We start from the raw sequence: 21,971 nt of genomic DNA, 5'->3' as shown, positions 1-21,971 counted from the left end.
TGCTGTGGCCATCTGGGCAGATTCTGCCCCAGACCACTTCTGAGTCACTGGGTGACTAATTCAGGGTCTTGTTATTTCTCCCACAAGATGCTTTCCAATCAGTCTAAAGTCTGATAGCTTCTGCCTGGCTAATGATCTCTGTGCACCACTCATGTCCTACACCATGCCGTGGTTCTTGCTTCCCTGCCCCCACAACAAGACCTGACCAGGACAGTTGGTCAGATGCCTTAGTTTGTGGGCCCCATCGCTGGCACTCACAGGAGATGGGCTAGAAGCCACACTCTCCAGCTATAGCTGTATGTACAGAATGCATACAGATGATCCACAGCACCACTGTAGGCTGGGAGGCTTGTGCCAGTGCATCAAAGGCAGGATCCCACCTCTTCTGAGCTGTGCTGCAAGGATAACTATAGTGCTGGTCAGCTGAGGCTCTGGGATCACAGAATCTGCATGGTTTGTTTTTTTGCAGTCACCTTGTTCTTTATTTTCCTCCTGACCCTCTTCAGTGCTTTCTCCTCTGCTTTGGTGAGGGGCAGCTTGGTAGGAATGGGGTAGCCCTCAGCAATCAAGGTGCGTTTCTCCTCTTCAGTCAAGAGCAGCGGGCCAGAGGTCCCTTGTAATTTCTGAAACACACACAAAGCAGCTGTCAGCAACAGCAAGGAGTCCTGCTCCTTAACAACGACCAAATCCACCCTGCAAGTCTCAGAAAGCTCCCAGTCCCCTCTGAGCACCAAGAAGCCCTGCATCGCTATGACATCCTGCATATCCTTACGTGTGGAGCTGTGAGGAGAGGCGAGGAGGAGATGGCAGTAGAAGAGCGAGCAGCAGGTCGGGCTGGGCTGGAGGGAGGCAGGGACCGAGGGCTCTGGGACCCATCACTGTCACTGCCGTGGCTGCTGGGCGGAGTTGGAGGCATCTGCACCAGGTCATCTACTAAGAAATAAGGATATCAAGTCAATGGCTGTCATGTCAGCCTGTTGGGACAGGCATAGATGCCAAGTAGCAGCAAGAAAAGGCACTGCTGTAAAACAGGTCTGAAAGAAGAAAGCGATAAGTCTCATTATACGGGGTATGCCTAAGAGCAAGGCTGGACTGAGCTCTGCCCAAGACAGAGATGAGACTGACCTCAAATGTGCTAAACTAGGAACTGCAGGAGAGTACTGACAGGTGGTTTGCCAAGACACTGGTGGTATTTACAAAGCATTAAGATTACCTCGTGACAATCAAAATGGAGTAAAGTGCCCATGATGTTTTGCTCCATAACCTGTTCACATGTGCAGGAAGCTCTGTAGAAGAGTTCTTCCAAAAGCACCATAAGGCTCACACACTTGACAGCACACTTGTTCAAAAGCGAGTCTGGTTACTCAGCTGGTTGCCAAGCACTTGAAAACTGTCCCCACTTTGTACTGGAGAGCCCTGGGGGCCTTGATGGAGGCGAGAATTCGCATAAGAAGTGTTTCTCTGAGGCAAAGTGGAAGTTCCCATGGAGCTTACATTTGTGTATCGGTGGATTTTCAGATACTTGGGTATTTTTTTTTTTTCAAATTAAACTGGATCCTGAATTTCCTGACTTTCAAATGGTTATTTTTGGACAACATTACAGTCACTCTGAGGACTTCAAAGGCTGTCTTGCATATCTCCAACTCTGTGGTTGCCTGTTTTGCCTGGGAGTCCCTGTGGCTGTTGGTCCAGATGCTGATGTGAGTACAATGCTCCCCCTCATCTATTGGTCTGTACCCCGGTACTGTCTCACATATATGGCTCTGATCTCAAGTAATGATAGTAATAGTAACGATCTGTATCTGAGTAATTTAGAAGGATGTATGTTTACCAGCAAAATCTGCCTGCTTACCTGCAGGTACGTTTAGAAACTGGTTCACTTCTTTGGGTTCAGCTTTGATCACAGGTGCTGGAGTCATTTCAATGGGAGTCTGTGGAAAAGAAGCAGAAAGAGTTTTTGGATGCCATCACTTCCCTTGCCCAGAGTGCTCCCACCAGTTCTGTTCACAACCATTTCCACTCCATATCAAAGCTCTGCCCCCAGACGGCCTCTCACAATGCACAACAACAACCAGGAATTCAAACATAGCCCCCTGAAGTTTGTGTTGCTGGGCAGACAGAGAGCAAGCACATGTTTGCAGGAGAATCAGCAGTGGCAGATGGATATGCTGTCAAGCAGTGCATTGAGTACCTCCAAAAGGGAGATGACTTTCATCCTTGGCAATTCTTCCCTTGCTAGACACAGACAATGCAATTTAAACCAACCTCCGTGTTACCATGGGAAGGCCCCCTTTGATCTGTCTTCATTAGAAATGGGAGTATAGATATTGTGCAGAAAAAGAAAACAGAACAAAACCCCATCCTGCTCACATGATTTTCACCAGGACCACTGGGCAGCTGTTTCCAATTGGAGGGGATTGGGAGTTAAATAGAGAGTATTTTTCTTCCATCTGGGCTGTGCTGCCCCTCAGCTCCCTGACTTACCAGCCCCCAGGTCACCACAGGCTGGGGGAGTTTTTACACTGAACAGACACATTGCAAACTCCTCCAGACTGTAAACACAGCTGAGAGAGCACCATGGTAAGGCTGCCGAGCACACACAGCAGAGCTTTGAGGGCACAGCAAGTTCAAGCTTTGTAAATAGTAGAGGAAGTTTGTGCACAGTTTTGGCTGGAAGTACCCATTTGTTTTGGATGGCTGTTGAAGTGGGAAGATGCTCAGCATGAGTGAATGAAGGAAGTGAACCCCAGGGAGGCTCTCTTGTTATCTACGGAGCTGCTACAAGATAGCTGAGATCTGTGTGAGACCGGTTGGACCTTCCTGTCCAACACGGCTGGACTCAGGAACAGCCAAACCAAGCCCCCAGCTCCCTCCCACATACTAGTAGTATAAGTAAGCCTCCTTCAGACAAACAGACTTCCTAAGAATTTAGATATGACCAAAAGACTTGGCCTCTTTTTCCTTAAAAATAATAATTCCCATTGCCTCATAGGAAAGTGCAAGGAGGAGCTGGACTAGGGCTTCCATTTCCAATAAGCAACTGAGTAAAGTGAAAGGCCATATGATAAGCCCAAGGCAATGAAGAAGACAGTGGCAGGGCAGGGGTCTGTACTCAAGGGTAACTGGGTCACTGGCGTAGCATTAACTGACACTGTTCTCTGAGAAAAATGTAATCACAAGTCAATGAAAATAAGCAAAAGAGTGGCTACGGAAATACTGGCAGATTGGACGTGAGAGGCCTCCAGCATGTGCAAGCTTAAAAGCCTTTGGGTTTTGTGCCAAGAAAATATGCTTGTATTTAACCCAGATTGTAAAACCTCCTGTGCCAGAGAAAACCTTCCTACCATCATTTTTTCTGGGAGGATAAGCTGTCCAGCAGCTTCACTGCAGGAATGAAGAAGACAATTCTAGCTAGCCTAAGGTTTGGTGCTGCTCTGACCGCTATTTCAAGAGGGGAATGAAAAATGATGCAATATTTGGGCTTTGCATCACCTTTCTCTGTCTGCCCAGCAGCTTAATCACCCAGCAGGACTCTGCAGTCACACAGCAGGGTCCACGTCACAGGAGTGCCACTGTGTGAGAACCCAAACTCCCGATGGACCTTCAATGGGCTCACCTCCTCGGGGACTGGCAGTCTCTGCAGAGGGTTGAGGTTCAGCACCGGTCTGGAGCTGGCAGCCAGCTGGGACTCAGGCGGGTCTAGAGCCAGGTTCTGTTCCTGCTTCACCATGATGGAGCAGAGCTTGGGCCCCAGAGACCACACTCCATTCTCCAGCTCTGAAACATGTACAACGTGAGAGTCAAACTCTAGTAAGAACAGGACAAAAAAAAAAACCAAATCTATGCAGACAGCTTCCCCCCATCTGGGGAGGCTGCCTTTCCAAGTTTAGCACTGTCACCACACAAACATGTGCGGGCCCACAACAGAGGGAACAAAAGGGAACAAACCCCCAGTGTGCAGAGAGCAGACAGGACAGAGCTAGAGGGATCGTGTCTCCGCTCTGCTCTGCTCTCCCTGTGCAGCCAATGTGCTCAAAGACAGCCGTGGGGTTTCTTCCCTCATTGATGTTTCAGTCTCATTCTCTGGAGTTTATTTATACACGGTACTCAGTGTAAGGAGGATGCTGGGCTGGGCTCCGCAGGCAGCATGGCCAGCATCACAGAGCTGCCAGGTGTTTTACCAAGAATAGCACTGCCTTTGTGCTAGAGAGCTGGTGAGCGCAAAGGCAGTGAGAGGCTGCTGGGGGTCCATCCATGCTCTTTGGCCTCCCGCTGATGCTGTGTCGAGTACCACAGCTTGGTCACAGGACAGGAGGAGATGATGGGAAGAAGCCTGGTGTGGCACTCTGCTTGTGGGGATGCTGTCCTCAGTCTTACCTCTGCTGACCTGCATTGCTTGGGGGCTGCTGTGAGCTGCTGTGCCAAGCTGCCATTGCTGACAGTGGCGGGAACAGCAGCACTGAAGAGCACTGAATGAAGCAGGGTCCAAGGGATGTTCCCTTGGACTCTGCCTGCTCTGTACCATGCATGTGGTGTAAGCCAGGCTCACCACTGGAAGCAGAGATTCCAGGAGTGGTTACATCTCACATGGAGGGAAAAAGTTGCCGGGCAGGAGAGCGGCCTAGGCTCTGTTCTGAAGCTTTGGTCCCCTTATTGCTCTTCAAATACTTCAGCCTGCCAAAAAGTTACTCCAAGCTGGCCTGGAGCCTGCATCCACCACTCACTCTAATCCTCATCCCTTCCTCTTTTTATCTGACAAATAGAAACTCATTTATCTTGACAAAGGACAGACTATTTCTAAGTATGTCACCAGACAGTGCCCCAGTTGGCTCAACGTAAGGCAACATTCAGGCTCACTCTCCAGCCCCTGCACATCACTGTCTGCACATTGTGCTCCCAGAGCCAGGGGGGTTGCCCAGCTGTTTGCTGCCCAAAGCAGCTCCGTAATACTGCCTCAATCCAGAAGATGTCCTGGCAGGAAGAGAGGAGGTGAAAGGTCCTTCTCAGCTCCAGAAAAGTCTATGCAAAGAAGGGCATGAAAGAGCAACTTGCCATGAGGAAGCTGCCATGTGAACCAAAGTTAAAAGTACTGTAAATCCATCTTTGCCCAACTCAGGTTTTGTTGCCCACAGGAGAGGAAAGGGTGGAACCCTGAGACACAGTGGTCTCAAAGCTTGAGCAGAAATTACATCAGCTTTGCCTGTGGTATGTTGTCTTCCTGTCTTTGGCTTGGCACCCCTTATTTTACTGCCTGGAGAAGTCTTTCTAGCTGAGGCCCATTCTTTCCAGCTCTCTGTGTGGCTGGAAATCTTCAAGTACAGACACAAGATGCTGTGGCTACTCCATGCATATACCAGCTCAGTGTGCTCCTCCCAGTGCTGCTGGATCACTTCCTAGAGCTTCCAGAATGTCGCAGGGCCAGCATCATCAAGGAGCATCTCAGGCAGGCAGGGGTGCACTGCACAGCTGTGATAACTGAGGGGCTGCTGAGCAGATACAGACTGAACTGCATTGTCGCTGACCTGTGAAGGACACCAAACCCACAGCTGGTAATGAAGTCCCAGTTGCCCCTGGTATGCAAGCGAGCCCTTTCTTGTGGTTGGAGGCAAGGTGTTAGCCACAAGTATTTGCATACAGAGAGCTTGGACTAACTTCTTCTGTCTGACCACAGTCTGTTACAGAGGTGAGAGATCTTGAGAGGTGCTCAGTGTCCCAACTCTAGACAAGTTCAGCTGAACCTGTGTCAGGCCTGACAGAGAATTGTACAATTTAATCTCATCCCTCTGCAAAGCAATTAACAGTCCACAGCATTCACAGAATCACAGAATGGCCCAGGTTGGAAGGGACCTCAAGGATCATGAATCTCCAACTCCCTGCCACAGGCAGGGCTACCAACCTCCACTAGTGCACAGATCAGGCTGCACACTAGATCTTTTTCAGGGTTTCTCTATACCCACAATAGGAAAGTTGTGCCTACTGACTAATCTGATGTTCCTTTGTTGTGATTTTAGTCCTCACTCTCCCATCCTTCCATTGTGCTGCAGAACCCTATGCTTCTCTTTTTCTCAGAAGCACAAGGCATCCTCCATCTGAGAGGCCTGTTGCTGAAGCCAGTTATCAGGCAAGGGAGAGCAGACCACCAACAGTTTTCCCCATTAAGGCTTGACTCAGCAAGACAGCAGCCCCCAGAGCTGTCAGTCCAGACAGTCCGAGGAGCAGACACCCAAATAACTATACATGTTGTCCTCCCATTTCCTGTCTGTGTTCTGACCCAGCTCTGTTTCCCACCCTTGGAGATTTATCTAGGGAATGACTGGGTTGCAGACTCTCAAACACATAAGCCATCAGAGGGTCAACGATGGACTGAGGAAGAAGCTTTTTGTGTGGACACATCCATGTTTTGCTGCATGAGAGGGCATTTCAGAGGTATGTCCATTATGTACCCACAGCAGAATCCACTGTATGTTAAGGGATGCCAAGAATCTTATGCTCTGCTGCGGGTCCCCTGTATATCATAGGAAGAAATATGGCTGTGAGATGTCCATAGCTGCCCTGGGTTGGAAAGGTGGTAAGTCAAAGAGCAACAGGGAAGCAGGACCTGGACAGGAATTCGATCACTAGCCTTGAGGCTGGTTCTGCACCCACTGTTGTGCATGATCCTGGCTCCCCTTGCTCCTGGCATCAAATCCCAGCCTGCAGAATGGAGGGCTCATACTGTGAATTGAAGCAGCCAGTCTGTGTGCAAACCATCTGGGAAGCAGACTCCATGGATAAACAGGGTCACAACGCACCCAGCGGCTTGCCCTGGCTGACTCGTGTTAGTGGGAACCATGTGGGAAGGGGCAGGATCTGGAAGTGCTGAAGATCTGCAGAAAAGCTGGGAGAAAGCTGATAAGCAGCAAGCCTCAGCCAGCTCCAAGCCTAGACAGAGCCCAGGCATTCCTAGGGAGCTCTGCAGACCAAGCAGTTCTTGGTTAATGTTAAAGAAAAGCCACTCCTGGTAATTAATTTGAAGTGAATGTCTAAAAGGACTGAGACTGGATGGAGCTGTGCCAAAAGGACTGCACAGTGTTACAAATACTGGACCTGACTCAGGGCTTCACTAGAATATGACTCACATCCCATTACAAGCCAAGATAGCCCTGGAAAGATGGGCTGAATTATTCCACTGCAGGACTTGCGGCATAGATACCCCTATACTTGCCACACTAATATCAGACCTTACTCCCAGCACAGAGCTAGCCTGGGCTCTTAGAGAGCAAGCTCCAGAATCCATCTCAGCCTCTCCTGAGTTATGTGCTCACACTGTACCAGCCTCTGCCCAAGGAGGAATGTTGCACTGCATTCAGGAGACTCATGGACTTGCCCTGGAGAGAATGCAACTGAGGCTGGGATATGTCCAGATGCAGAGGAGAGGAGAAGTGACAGGTACCCTAGAGCTGAATCCCTATGGTAGCTTCATGTAGCCAGGCTTCAAGGAGTGTTTCACTGCATTTCACAACTCATGCTTCTTGTTTCTCTCATTCCCAAGGCGCACCCTCCTCATGTTCATTTGCAGAGACAGAATAACCATGTGTCTGTGCACTTAATGCTGCTTTCTTTTTTGCCTGATTGACTGTTTGGAACAAGTGCCCTCCAAGACTATGTTGGGGTTAAAGATGGAAAAAAAGAATTGTGCAGATGGGAAAGCTTTTGTGATTTTAAGACAGTGCTTGCTTGGCTTGAGTTGCTTAGGATTGTCTTCCAGATACTTTCCTAAGGGGCTCCTAGGGAACATGGTAGCAGTGGCTGCAATTTTGCAGGGACCAAAGAGGCAGTGAAGGCCAGTTTCACTTCTGCCTTTGTACCACAGAGCTGGGATCCTTCCTGGCCATGATAGGGAAGCCTCTGTCTTGAGTCTCACTCTCACTTAAAGGAATGGCTTTCTTCTGTGTATACTGAGCCTGTGCCACTGCTTTTTCAGGCAGCCTGGTTGTCCATCAGCTGTTGGGACACCCACACAGTGCCGCAAATTACAGGACTCTCTGCAAGGACTGCTCTAAAAATATCCAGCCATCATAAATTATCCTGAAATGAATTGTTTTAAAAATAGATTTTGAAATGACTGTTCCTTTCTGTCTCCTGCTAAAAGATCTGCTGGTAAAGAAGCCACTTAGCTTTCCACATGTACCAGCACTGGTTGCAGCCAGAGACTCATGCTTCCTATATTCAAGCCAAAACCCTGTTGACGGATGCCAAAACAGACCTGGATCTAGGGCATCCACACCCAGGCTTGAAGGATCCTAAAATGACTTTTGCCTATTGCTTGCCAGTAGCTGGCAGCGCACAGAACCACAGCCAATTATTATCCTCGTAAATAACAGCTAGCCCGGAAAAGGAGCAATGTGATTGTGAGAGCACAAGCTGAAGGAAAAAATGTGGGCTGTATTTAACAATGGCGGATCAAATTCTTCCCTGGATTAGCCATGCGCAAGCTCAAGGGTTAGCCAGTTTGTCGTCCTATGCGGAAGACAGCCAGAGCCGCTGCTAACAGATGTGTCTGACTCTGTGCGGTGTGCGTGTCTCATGCTCACCGTTAGCGTTATCTTCAGTCTTGACAGGCATGAGGGGGCTCTGGGGAGCTGAGTCTCCACTGAGGGAGTAGCTGTGCTCTGCCTGGATGCCTGGAGTGGGTGGGTCCAGGTCCATGTCCAGCAGCGGGTTCTTTTCAGCCAGAACTGGGTCATCGAAGAAACTGCTGAAGAGGTCGTTGGAGAAATCCTCCATGTTGTCAGAGAAGTGATCCAGGTTCTCAGAGAAATGCTGAGGAAAATCCAAGGGAGACAGAATATTAGTGTCAACTCCAAGAGGAATCTGAGCTTTCTCCTGTGCTGACAGCCAAACCTCAGCAAAAGCACTTTCTGGATGGGAAAGAGCAGTTGCTACCCCTTCTTTGCATCAGTGTGATAAAGACACCAGGACTTTAGACAGAAAAAGCTGAGGTGCTTTATAGATTCTCTGCCTATTTATCTATGCTGTGAACACTCAGGAAACTCTTCTATATTCTCACATCTCCTCCTTCCTCTGCGGGTACCTATCTTCAGCTTGCCAGCATCATCTCACTATGACATCTAGCCAAGCAGAGCACAAGGCAAGAAATCCCCATGATGACAAGAAGTAAGTGTGGCAGAAAATCATGGTCTTCACACCTGTGGTGCCTGTGGTGACAGACACTCTCTCATGATCTCTGCCAGCAGCGATAGGCACTCTGATGGCCCAGAGAACATCAAATCAGCTGCTGATTTCTATCAGAGGAAAAAAAAAATCAATTGGATCCACATAACAGGAAGACCCCCTGTTATATTTAATTTCCTCTGGGATTTCACAGCCCCTCTGTGGACCATATGAAGCTGTCCTCCAGCCAGATAATGACTGTGAAATTCTGCTCCCCGATGAAGTTTAAACACTACAGATGGGCTGTTAACAACAAACAATCATGCCACTAATCATTCTAGTAACAGCCAGTAAATCTGGCTGGTGCAGTTGGGGATCCGGGCTCCTGATGCCACAGGAAACCTGCTTCTTTTGAGGCATATCCCCCTATTCAGAAATCAGATTGCTAACTTTTCCATTTGCTACAACAAAGCGCCGGTTGAGCAGGGAGAAAAATGATGATTGCCAAACACCAGCTGAAAAATCATCCCATTCGTTGGCAGATTGACGCTTTTGGCTCATGGAGAGGAAAGAAAAGACAGCTACATTCAAGTGACTGTATTACACAGACGGAACTGTGTAACTTAAATGAACTGGAGAGAGCTCAGCCGAGTCAGACTGCCCCCACCCGCCCGACTGTAAAAGCATCTGGGTGGGCAGAAGAGTGTTGAAAGCAGCATATTGAAATACCAGGAAGCAAAAGGGTATGGACAGGAGAAAGTGCGAGAGAGCTCACAGGTCCTACAGAAGAGGCACGAATGCCAGTGAAAATTTCTGGGAGAGCCAGTTCCTAGAAGAGCTGGGGGTGCGTGCAGTTCTTTCCCCACCTGTAACACTGAGGAAGGAGTTGGCCAGAGGACCCCGGATGCTGGACTGTGCAGGTTCCTGTTCCGACAGGAAGGTATATTTGCTTTACCTGAGCACAGTATCACTCTGTCAACAGTACTTGGGCTGCCCAAGTGTAGGGTGAGGCTGGGGAATGAAATAGGCTCCAGCTGAGCAGACTTGCACTTCCCACCAAGTGGGGGAGGGAAATGGTAAGCTGTTGCAGCTTCTATCATTGCAGTAACCTTCCCCTTCCAACACGATTTAAAAATCAAATGCCCGCAGAGCATGCAGGAAATGGGCAGAAGTCCCTGCTGTCTGCATTCTACCTGACACGAGGTTTCTCTCCCAGTGAGAAGGCCCTCCCAGGGAAGTCTGGGATGAAGATCTCTCCACTTGCTCCCATACTGGCAGCATGGAGGCAAGGCGGCTACTCAGCCATTTTCAAGCTGCCTAAACTGCACTCGAACCAAGTGACAGCAAACACCTCCCATCTGCACTGTTCTTCTAAGGACGCTGAGTCAGCAGATGGAATTGGGTTATTTAAAAAGCACCGGAAAACCATGTTTTGTCCTGTCCTACAACACAGAGGGGTAGGAGAGTATGGAGTCCTGAGCATTAACCCCAGAGAGCGCCTGCTCGTGTAACAGCTGCTCTTTGTCTTGCTTTCTCCAAACAACACAAGCAAACAGGACATGAACATGATAGCCTTGTGGTAAGGATGAGAATGTGACCAATCATAGGAAAGTAAAAGGATTCAGAGTTTTGGCTGCCATTGTAACACCAGAGCACACAGAGCCGGGATCTGACAGGAGGCATCCAAACTGCGTAAGTACACCCATAGCCATAAAAACTAGAGTGAATGTGTAACTCTCAAAGAGGAGCAGTAATGGATGGTCAGCTGCAGGAAGAATCATCTGTGACTGCCACGTGCTTCAAATTTCTTGCGTTAACAAAGGTGGGGCTGGAGACCAGCCAGGGAGAAGATGCAGTTATGCATTAGTTCCACTCACTATCCTTTAACACTCATGCTTAAAACAAGGATTAGGACAAACCTACCTGGAGGGAAGCTATGCCTCTAGGTTTACTTTGAAACCAAGAGGCAGATACAAAGTAGCACCTTTTCTTCTCTCTCCAACCATATGAGTGTGATGGTGGAGAGAAGGCAGCAGTGCTTAAGGGGGCTACCTAGCATATGAGACTGGGAGTAACTGTGGTTATTACCAAAGGTGGCACCAGGGACTGGACAGAAAGAGCATCCACACAGAGCTGGAGATTGCTTTTATTCAGAGAAGAAAGCAAAAGGCAAAGGAAAGAAGGGCAAAGCAAATAATGATATGGCTTTGCAGCCACCTAAACCCACAACAAAATAAGCAAGAAGCTAAGCCACCAAGTCCTGAGGAGACTGCCGTGCTGCTTTCACGGGCTTTGTTCCTTCGATGCCATCAGGAAGTGTTAGCTTTAGGATAGGTGTCAATGTAACAGTGATTAGCAACAATGTTCGTAGATGCAGCCACACAGTAACAAGAAAGTATCTCCTTGTCCAGATCCAACTGTGATGGGCATACTGTAGCAAAGACCAGTGCTTGTTTCAAAACCACTGCTAGTTAGCCCAGATCAACCCTAACAGCCCAGAATATGCCAACTCTGCCACTCAGCCCCAGTGGGAGAGCTGTACTTATCTGGTAAAACTCAATGAAGGCTTCAGCCACCCTCCTCCTTAACACATGTGAGAGAGAAGGCTCTGGGTAACTGCATTTCCCAGGGTACAGTGTGTCAGGGCTGCGTGGCTCATAACACATCATGGTGGCCAGTGCTGCCAGTTTCTAAGTGATAACAGAGGCAGGCTAATTACTCAACCAAATGTGTTCCATGAGGCTTTGAGCTGATACACCAGTAGAGGTGCTGTACCTGCCCTACCTTCCCACCTAGGCTGGAGCAAGCACAGCCAAAGGCCACCATGTTCTGCCACTGAATGAAAGGACTGGGCTGGGCCTCGGAGAGACTCTTCCCAACACCACAGCGGACTAGAAGCACCTTAAACATAAGGTCCAAGAGCGCACAGGTGTTGGATGGGAATGGTGGAATGTGTGGAGATGCACAAGCAGAGAAGGCTCTTCACCTCACACTCTCCAAGGTCTAAACTCTTTAAGAGCGCCTTCCAGCCAGCTCTTGCTCCTTGGGGAACTGGCAAAGTATCTCTAGTTGTGACAATGAAGGAACCTGCAAGTCTGCTGAGATTCTCCTTCACAATATCTCAAGTAACTTTCACGGGCCTGGCTTGGGCAAGGAGAACCAGTCAACTGGGGAACGTGATTCTTTACCATCCTGGGCCAGAGGGAGCAGGCGTGAAGCGTGCTGGGGGAAACGGCTTCCAGATGGGTTACAAAGCTCCCAGCACAGTCTCATTTTGCATTATTCCCTCCTGCTATCTCCCCCCTCCCTTTCACACCCTCCTTCCTTCTTCTAACTATGTTCCAAAGCCAAGAAATAGCACGAGATGTGTTTCCAAAGCTGTATTACCAGTGAGCGGTCAGGGAGGGGGCAGCCAAGGGACAGAAATGCAATGGTGAGGATGTGCTAGATTTCCTGATCCAAGCCTGATTTCTAGCCACCCATCCCCCCACTGCACCTCTGGGAGGACAGGGAGGCAGTGCCCAAGGGGAACAAACTGGGGTGTGCAGGCACAGGGATGACAACGATCTCCTCATCTCCAGGCAGCCTGAATCTGGTCTCATGCCACAGGAGAATCTGCTCAGGCTAAGGCCACCTCAGCCACAGGGAGAGTGCGAATCTGTCAGCTGCTGGCTCCTGCTCTCTCTCACTCGTGGTGACCGACATAGGCACTGACTCTTCCAAACATATTTCCACCACATGTTTTCACCCTGACCTCATGCTTAGGGTTGTCTAAATAGCAAACTGTGTGTGCGTGCGTGTACTTCTCATTTGAACAGCCCTTCCTGTTGTACAGCAGTTATCCTGGGAGTTAATGTAAGGCATCCAGACATCCAAATGCAAGCTTTCTATTTGCCCCCACCCAGAGCTGGAGTTAGACCTCTGGAGGGCCCCAGGAAGAGATCGAGGCACTAAGCTTATTCCGCTGTCCAGCTGTGTACATGGTGCACCTTGAGGTGCTCCTACCCAGTGGCTCCGCATGGCCGGGAAGGAAACCGTTTCCTCTCCTTGCATCCACTTCTCCGCTGCAATCACTTTGGATACATCTGTCCCTCCCTTTCCCTTTCACGTATCCATCCTCTGACTGTGACTTTCCCTTCCCCACCTCCAGTGGAGCTGTTTGGAAGCAGTCTCCCTCAAGGATCAGTTTAGTTCTCACAGCCTCCTTGCTCCCACTACGATGGTCTGGCTCCAAGGAGAAAGCAGCAAGGGGCTAATCCAGCTGGGTGGGAGCCCAGGCCCAGGAGACTAAGGGCCTTTGCAGGTTGGAGGTTCTGCTCGTGCTGGCAGGCGGAGCAGATGGGGAGGGGAATCTTCTGACTTTTCTCTTTTCTTTTTGAAAGTATTTTTCCTCTTTGCTTGCCAAGATAAATCTCCTGTCCCAGCTGTGACATCTGCATTTCCCTTCTCTGCTTTCACTAAGGAATGAAGCCCCCTGCACTCCAGCTTCACAACCGAGGTTTCCTTTACATTCCAGGAAAGAAGAGCCCATACACTCCAGACAGTCCTTCTGCTTGCTTAAAAAAATGCAGTGAATTTTAGAGCCTATGAAAGTGGAGGTCTTGACAGCATTAATGGGGTCCATGCGGGACAGACAGCTGCTGTGTGCACTTCATCTCACCGTCTAGTCAGTGCAACTGCTCCCCGTGGGGCACAAGTGATCATCCACTACCTCTTGGCTCTCTCTAACCCCTCTGATGCCCTTCTACCCTGACCTACACGGGTGAGAGGGGACACCAAAGACCATCAAGGACTGCAGCTCACTGCTTTGCCACTCAAGCTCTGTCCAGACCCGCATTCTGCCTGGGCAGTCTCACTCCCCGCTCTTCCTGCATCTCTGCGTGGCAATGCTGAAGCAATTCAGTCCGAGTCATCTTCAAACTCCAGCACTATTCCCCTCCACCATCCCAAGCTCAGCCCCACCGGCAGTACTCCTCCATCTTTCTCAGATCCCAGGGAGCCCAGGGTGATTTTCAGCATCCCGGGCTCAGGCTGTGCAGCTAACCAGACGCCTCCCTGACACCCAGCCTCCAAGAGGCAGAGGGCTTGGCTCAGCCGGATCTGGAATCGGGCCCAGAATTTACTGCCTTCTGTAGAATAATGCGGAGTGACAGCGAAAGGAGAGGGGGGGGAGGGCCGCATCACTGACAGCAAGGCAGGGGACCCGCTTCGCCTCGACTCTGCCGTGCCATCGGCTCCCTCCAGCAGGGCACGCTGCCCCTCGGAGCGAAGGTGCGGCCGCAGCCACATCCCCCCCCGTGCCTCGCGGAGTCCCGGAGCAGCTCCTCGTGGAAACCTCCTTCCACCGCACGGCTGTGCCAAGGGCCTGGATTTACCATTTGCAGCGCTAGGCGCCACAAGACCTGCGAGAGACGACGGAGGCTCGGGACACAATCGCGAGAAGGCGATGCGGGGAGCGGCGCCAACGCGAGGCGCTGCCCCGGGCCCCGAAGCGAGGGAGCAGCGGGGCTGCCGACGTCCTCCCGAGCCCCGGCTGACCCGCGGCCGCCTCTCCGCCGCTCCGGCCCGAGCTGGGAGCCCGGCGGCCGAGGGGGCGGCAGGTGCAGGGAGCGAGCCCCGCGCCCGCCGCGCCGGCGGGGAACGGCGGCCGTGCACGCTTCCAACGGCCGGCGGCGGCGGCAGCTCATTGGCCGGCGGCGCCGAGGCGGAGGCCAATGGGTGGAGGCTGCCAGGAGCGGGCGGCGGCGGGGCGGGCGGGAGGAGTGCAGGGTTAGGACGGAGCGGACCGCGGCCCGCCGCCACCCGCGGCGCTTCGCCTCGCCTCGCGGGGCGGCCTGCCCTGCACTGCACTGCACTGCCCTGCCCTGCACTGCCATGCCATGCCATGCCATGCCCTGCACTGCCCTGCCCTGCCCTGCACTGCACTGCCCTGCCCTGCACTGCCATGCCATGCCATGCCCTGCTCTGCACTGCACTGCCATGCCATGCCCTGCCCTGCCCCTCCATCGCCACGGGATGCCCGCCGCTGGGCCGCCCACCGAGCACCCCGGCAGCGACCGGAGGATGCCAGTCACTGCCCCGTGAGTTGGCCCCGTTGGCGTCCGGAGCCGCCCCGAGAGGGTGATGTGCCCCGCGGCTCCGTGTAGGCCCTGCCGGCGCAGGCGCTGCTCTGCCCCCTGCACGGGACTACGCGGCCGGCAGAGACGGGAGCAGCTCTCCTCCCAGCAGCAGCACCCTGGAGATCTGAGGAATGCCTCTGCCTTCCAGCTCACTTGCGCTGCGTGCACGGTACAAATGCTGCGAGCGGCCCAAATTTCCCTTGGCTTACAGCTCGCAGCCGGCTCGGGTCAAAAATAATTAGAGCAGGATTTAAACCACGCACAGAAGTGGCTACAGCTCCCTCAGGATGAGGTGTTCACATCAGCTGCTCCTAACTCTCACTTGGCAGAAGATGGGGTGCTATTTCTAGGAGTCTGTCAGGTAAATACAAAGTTGGGGCTTTTTTGAGCCCTGAGACCCAAGGATGCCCACCTACTCCACAACAAGCAGCCTGGATTTCCGAGCCACTGAGGTGGCAGGTGGGCAGCACTCAAATGGGGCCATCCTTCACTGGAAGGCAGTAGTGCTGTCCAGGCTCTGTCCCTCTTAGCTCCTTCCCAAAAAGACAGTGCTGAGAGAAAGAAGCTGTGCTGTTATCTCTGCCCCATTGCCTGCAGCTTTACTCATTGGTGGTGAATGGGCAGCGTCTGCTGAGTGTGCTCGACGCACCTAAACGTACCCTGCTGCACAGGGATGGGTCCAGCAGTCTTCTAGTTGCTGTAGTGTGTGGAGGAGGGGGTTAATGTGTACTTTACCTCTCCACGTGTGAAAATAAATCTTTGAGAAAGCCCTTCCTTCTCGATCTTCTATGCAGATTTGCCCTTTGCAAAACCCAAGCACACATCCCTTCTCAGCACCAGCAGAGCCAGAAGACAACTGGGTTTTGGCAGCCAAGCTCATTGGCATGCAGCACCCCTGCGCTACCTAGAAGTGCAGCTCAGACCCAGCTCTGCAAACCTAGAGGCAAAATTACCATGAGAAAGCCCGTGCATTTTTAATTGTGTGTGACAGATCTGCCTGGACAGTGTAAGGAAAAAATCTTGATGCAAAGAAAAATAGCAAACAGTAGGATAGAATGTGCAAGAGGCAAGACAGAAAAAATACTGTGTGTAAGGCTATGCCATGCTATGGTAGGGCTCCATCTGGATTCCCTCCTGGTCACAGAGGCACAAAGAGCACCAGCTCAAATAAGCAGAGGTCCAGGAGGTCTGCACAGGAAGGATGGAGCTGCTGCAGGACACTAGGAGGAATCTGAGGTTCAGAAGGGCTCTAAAGCAAACCCTTGGCCGTGCCTGTTTGTGCCTCGCTATGGTTCCAACAGACAGGTACACGTGGTGCAATTAAAGGCAGTAAGCAGGGCAAGTGCAAGAAAATGCTGCTTTACTCTGTGCAATTCCAACCTGTACTTCTGTGCTGAGGGGAAGATGAGATCACAGCATCCCAAAAGACACAAAATACAGCACAAATGAACAATGCAATTAAAAATAAGTTGGAGGGGTACGACTGCTCAGGCCAGTCACTAGTCAGGGGAATGGGGAAGTTTATTTTGTAACTGAAATTCTCTTGAATAAACATCACTCCACCACTTCTTCCAACCTTCTTGGAAGCTTCTGACACTGTCCAGTACTGGGTTGGAGTCAAGAGAGCTGGCAAATCTCTGCTCTTACACTGCTCTTCAACCTCATGTTATTTTGGGCCTTTTTCTGAATCTTTAAGAAAGGCAATGAAAACAATGGGGAAAGGTGCTCTGAGAGACAGAGGAAATCTGCTTGGGGAGTTAACTGGAGCAGCAGGAGGAAGAATTTGTATTATCTTTACAGTCAGCTTCATTTGTCTCATCGCAACTGTTTCACTTTAATACTCAGAGAACAAAATCGGAGATAATTCACATTTTGTCCCTTGTCAGGTCCCAGTAGGACCGTAAAGAAATGCCTTGGAAGAGGAAGATAGCAGTACTCTCTGTTCAGGTCCAAAAGCTGAGACATGCAGCTAATACCAAACATTACTGGTGGCTTTCATTCCTTGGGTCTTTGTAAAGGACAGTCATAGAGCAAGTAAGCCAGAGCAGATGCTTTGTGAGAGTTGTTCATCCAAAATTCTTGATCGAGAGATAGAAATCTGGGATCTTCAGTGGCAAAGCTGGTCAAGAGCTGGGTTTTGCAACCAGCATGTTGAGTGGGATCCCATCAGCTGCTGCGGTGTTTGCTGTCTCTGGGAATGCGATATGCACAGGCATCCTGGAGCCTGAGGAGCTCAGCGTGAGCTGGGTTGGGACGGGGGACTCCTACTCTGTGCGCGTGCACATGGGAGACGTTCCTGCTTCTGGGCATCGGGACTGTTTTCAAAGCAATTCGGCTTGGAATGCAGATTTCTGACCTGATGCCAATATTCCAGTGGAAAAACTGTGCCCTGAGCAGCAGATAGGAAATTAAACTTCAGCTTCAGTCCTGAAGGTATCATTTTCACCTCAGAGGTAGAGCTGCAGAAACAGAAATCTCCAGAGAATGGGGAAATCCTTCCTTCACCAGGAAGGGTAGTAACACCTCTCAGGCCACTCCTTACTAGTGGGGCACCCTGCATTAACATCATCCCAGAGGATAATGTAGCATGGGGTCAGAGTCCTAAGACGAGGTTGGAGATCTGACTGGTTGGAGACAATGCAGATGCTTCAGCCATGAGATGAAATTTAAGTCTGAAGAAGGGCAGCCACTGCCAGCCCTTTCCTAGCAGGACTTGTTGAAGAAGTCCTAGAAACCTGAAGAAGCCTGGGAGCAGTGCTCAAGTAAAGTCAGAAACATCTGGGAAGAAAAAGCACTATGTTCCTTTCAAGGCAGTGAACCTATAGTGCCCTGAAAGACTGTCCGAAAGCTCCTATGTGCAGGATCAGGTCAGGCGTCTGCACTCTGGTCCCAAAGCCTGCAGAAACTTGTGGATTTGGGAACCTGCTCCCTGGACACATCTGGAGTGACACAAGTTGCTGATCAGAGACTTCACAGGTTTTATAGCCTGAAAGAAGCATTCTGGTAATCGAGCTTGGGTCATTACCCAGCTGAGTGCAGGGGCTATATTCATGCTTCCTGCTTCAAGCTCATCATCTGTAACTGAGCTTCATAGAAAGAAACATCTAGTCTAAGCCAGAAGGCTTCAGAGAAATCTACCTCTTTCTAAAAAAAGCACAACTTAAAGCTAACTACATTCACTAAACAGATGAGTCACTTAAAATACTGACTCCCTAGCTTAAGCATTCAGACAAATTGTTTTCTCAGGCTTTTTGCTGCTAAATGAACAAGCCCTTCCTACCAGAGGTCCTTCTGAAAGCTACCAAGTCACTCCTTAATCTAGGGAGTGTGACACATGTGGTCACCCTACCGGATTGTTCTGCAGGCAGCAGGAGCAGCACCGGTCTCACTGCAAGCAGGGAGAATCTGGATACTCAGTGACAGCAGTTTGTAGCTGTAGAAGTGCATGTTAGCAGCAGATTCAAAGATGAAACTGTCCTCCAGTATAATTAATTGCCAGATTTTAACATAATCAAAGCACAGGTGGAAGTGAGTGTTTCCTGTTGCAAAAGAGGCTACAGCACTGCCACGGTGGCTTGTACTGCAAAGCAATAACACAGGCTGTGAGAGAACCAAGATAAAATCTACAGTGGTTTGGCTTCAGATTTGGCCTTATTATGAATATATATGATCCGGGACCAGAAGCAACAATAGGCTCTTAGTATCCATGTGCAACAATATTCTATGTGCAACAAAAAAGAAAATGCTTCAGTGAAATCTTACCCTTCTGTCCCTTAATCCCAGTGCCAAGAGACTTTCCCTAAGCACGGAGTTCTCCATATCTCTGAAATCCCCCATAAGTGCCCGGCATGTATTCCAGCACAGACACACCCAGCCCCTACTCCTGCCTTCATACTCACAGCACCAGACTTCGTGCAACCCACTTCCCTCATGCTCCTCCATCACCTTCCTCCCATCTCCTCTCTCTGCAAGTGTGCACACATCTGGATTGCCTTTGCTGTGTGATAAATCTCACCCTGCATCTTGGGCTCGTTTTCTGAAAGTTTTGAATGGTGTTTTGGAAATGCTGTTGGACAATAGGAGCTCTTTGAACTCTGGCCAGCTGGATGGGACTCCTTGCATTGCAGCTGACATGCAGACTTTGGCGGCCTTTCTCGACTCTTTCCTCTCCTCTTTTCTTCCCAGCATTTGAATGGTCCTCAAACTTTATTTTTGGAGAGGGCAGCACATTTTTTGAATCTTTTCATCATGATATTATTATTATTAATTATGGTTATGACTATTTTGCTTTCTGCTGGCATTCCTGGGTGGATCTCTCCTCTCTCTCTTAACGTCTTGGGGTAAGACTACCTTGGCTGCAACCAGCTCGAGCGGTGACTCAGAATCCCTGGCCTGCTCCCAGGAGAGATGCAAGAGTTTTGCCAGTTGGTTTATAAAGAGGCCATCGTTTTCCTCAGCTACTCTCTCGCTCAGCACAGCTGAGTTGGGTGGAAAAGCTCAGCGCTGCGGTTCCAGTGAGTCCATCCCAGCCCTTGGCTGTCCCCGGGGCATGACTGAGAGCAGAACCCTGCTCCCTCTGGGTGCAACCAGAGCAGCTTCTGAGACAAGCAGTGGGATTCTCCATCGAACAGAGTTCTGTCCCCTGGGGTCACTACTCTCAGCTTCTCCATCCCCGAGGCCCTGGAGAGACAAAGCTAAGTAAGGCATGTGGGCAGGATGAGGCATCATGAGGGAGGGAATACTGTCTGCAGTTGTCAACTATTGCCTAATGGCTCATCGTGCAGCTACCCACATCCTTGAGTCAGAGCGGGGAACAGCGTACTCTGCACAGGTCCCTTTCATAGCTAGGTTTGAGGTTTCCTAGCAGCGTGGGTGCACTCTAAATAGAGAAGTCTCACCTTCACCCTCTGCATGTCACTACCCTTTCCTGCCACGCAGGACTAGGGGGTCACTCCATTTGTGAAGGCAGAGAAGAGGGACTGACATCGTCTGTTGTTTTTCGCTCCCATGAAGCAAAGGAAAGAATAAGTCTTGGGCCAAATAGAATTCTCCTTGCACCCCATCCCACTGCAAGACCAAGCAGACCAGGGAAACCAATGAGCAGCTGTGAAAGGGTGGCCCGATAGCCTCTCCTGCAGCCATCTCCCTGTGATGCTGAAGGCTGAGACAACTCCCATGCTGAGCTGCAGCTGCCCAAGAACAAAGGCAGGGGTGTCCCCTTCTCTCCAGCTGTGGCACAGTGTGAAGCACAGCTGGGCCTCTCTGCAGGGCTGTCTGTCTCCAGCTGACGGGCTGGCTGGGACTGGCTCTGCACTACACCAGCTGGGTGGCACCACTCTTTCAGCTGGAGGAATGAAAACTGCCTGAGCTGCTCTTGAGGATTGGCCAGGAAAAGTCCACAAATAGCAACAGGAAATCAAAATGCCCGCTCCAGACTTGCACCCGATATGAGGCCATCCAGAACAAGGAGAATAATCAAATGCTGGGCAATGGAGATTACATCATGCTGTGGATAAACCTGCCAGCCCATCCAGCTGGGGCCATGCCAACAGGCCCAGATGGCTCAGGAATGCTAACTGCATAGCTACCTCTCTCTTGTCTTTGCTTTTTCTTCCCTTTCTCTTTCCCTATTCTCCATCCCTTCTGGCCTCTTTCCCTCTTCCCTTTCCCAGGATAAATAAATAAATGCTCTGGCAACTCCACAGAATCCAATTTCTTTGCATGTCAGAAAGGCATCTGAGACCAGAGGATGGGCACTACTCAGCTCACGGTCTCTGCATCCACAGGTACCTGGGCTGCTGGGCAACCTCCCCATGCTCCTCTGGAGCCTGATGCACACAGGAACACTAAGCAATGGGCCTCGCTGCTGCTCTACTGCTGTGTGTCCCAGCTGCATGCAGCCACTACTGACTGCACTGACGGGGGCAGCTGTCACAGCTCACGGCCGCTAGCTGCCACCCTGCTACTAATTAGTGACAAAGAAGCAAGTGCAGCACCCTCTGCTCTATTGCCAGAGCTGACCAGGCCAGCATCTGCTCCTCGGCTGTCTACCAGTGTGATAAGAACAGGGTTAGAAGACATGTGAGGAAAGAATTAAAGGTGTGTTCTTTGCAAGGACTGAAAAGGGCTGCGGGCCATTTGCTCATTATTTAATGCTAATCCAGTGGCTGGGCTGTTGCCAGGTGTCTTTGACAAATCCTGAAGAGCCAGAGAGGCATCAGAGAACAGGAGAACAACCTTTTGCATCCCTCTTCCAAGTGAACAATGCCGACCCCAGCTTTAGGCAGCTCAGGCAGACTTAGTGTTGGGAAAAGGAGAAAGGGAAAGCACAGAACTATGCACTGAGCAGCAGGAGGGACTGAGAGAGACTGCCATGGGTCTTCAGTGCCCTGCTGGTGGACTGATAAAGCCATGGCACTCTGATGATCTCATTTGGTCACCTCCTTAGAAACAGACCACCACCCAACTACTAGGAGTGTGGGGACTCAGCACAGTCCTGACAAGCTGCAGCTTCAGGCAGGGCTGTAACAGAGCACTCTCAGCAAGCTGCACCAACCCCAGGGGGAAGTTGGATTTTGCAGCTGAGCCAGGATCTAGTTGTTCAGTGGAGGATGAACTATGAGTACAGCCCATTCACTGGATTTATAAAGCACAAACTGTTTGGTTTTCAATATGGCCCAAAGAGGCCAGGCCAGCAAC

At 50.7% G+C, this 21,971-nt stretch overlaps 1 protein-coding gene across 3 annotated transcripts in view; it reads right to left on the bottom strand.

Moving 5' to 3' along the window:
- The window catches only part of CREB3L1 (cAMP responsive element binding protein 3 like 1), a 42,604-nt gene that overhangs the window by 12,113 nt on the left and 8,520 nt on the right, over positions 1–21,971 (bottom strand). For 2 of the 3 annotated variants that reach the window (XM_072339095.1, XM_072339094.1), the window contains exons 2-6: positions 8,574–8,802; positions 3,617–3,777; positions 1,853–1,931; positions 773–933; positions 474–623 (exon numbers count right to left, since the gene is read on the bottom strand). In XM_072339095.1, coding sequence (XP_072195196.1) covers positions 474–623; positions 773–933; positions 1,853–1,931; positions 3,617–3,777; positions 8,574–8,802 — 780 coding nt within the window. The remainder of the gene's footprint in view (positions 1–473; positions 624–772; positions 934–1,852; positions 1,932–3,616; positions 3,778–8,573; positions 8,803–21,971) is intronic. The other variant, XM_072339093.1, reaches the window with a different exon arrangement.

This window comes from Excalfactoria chinensis, chromosome 5 (genome assembly GCF_039878825.1).
Source record: "Excalfactoria chinensis isolate bCotChi1 chromosome 5, bCotChi1.hap2, whole genome shotgun sequence".
NCBI lineage: Eukaryota > Metazoa > Chordata > Aves > Galliformes > Phasianidae > Excalfactoria > Excalfactoria chinensis.
The sequence above is the reverse complement of the archived record's forward strand: the minus strand, read 5'-3'. Positions and strand labels throughout refer to the sequence as shown.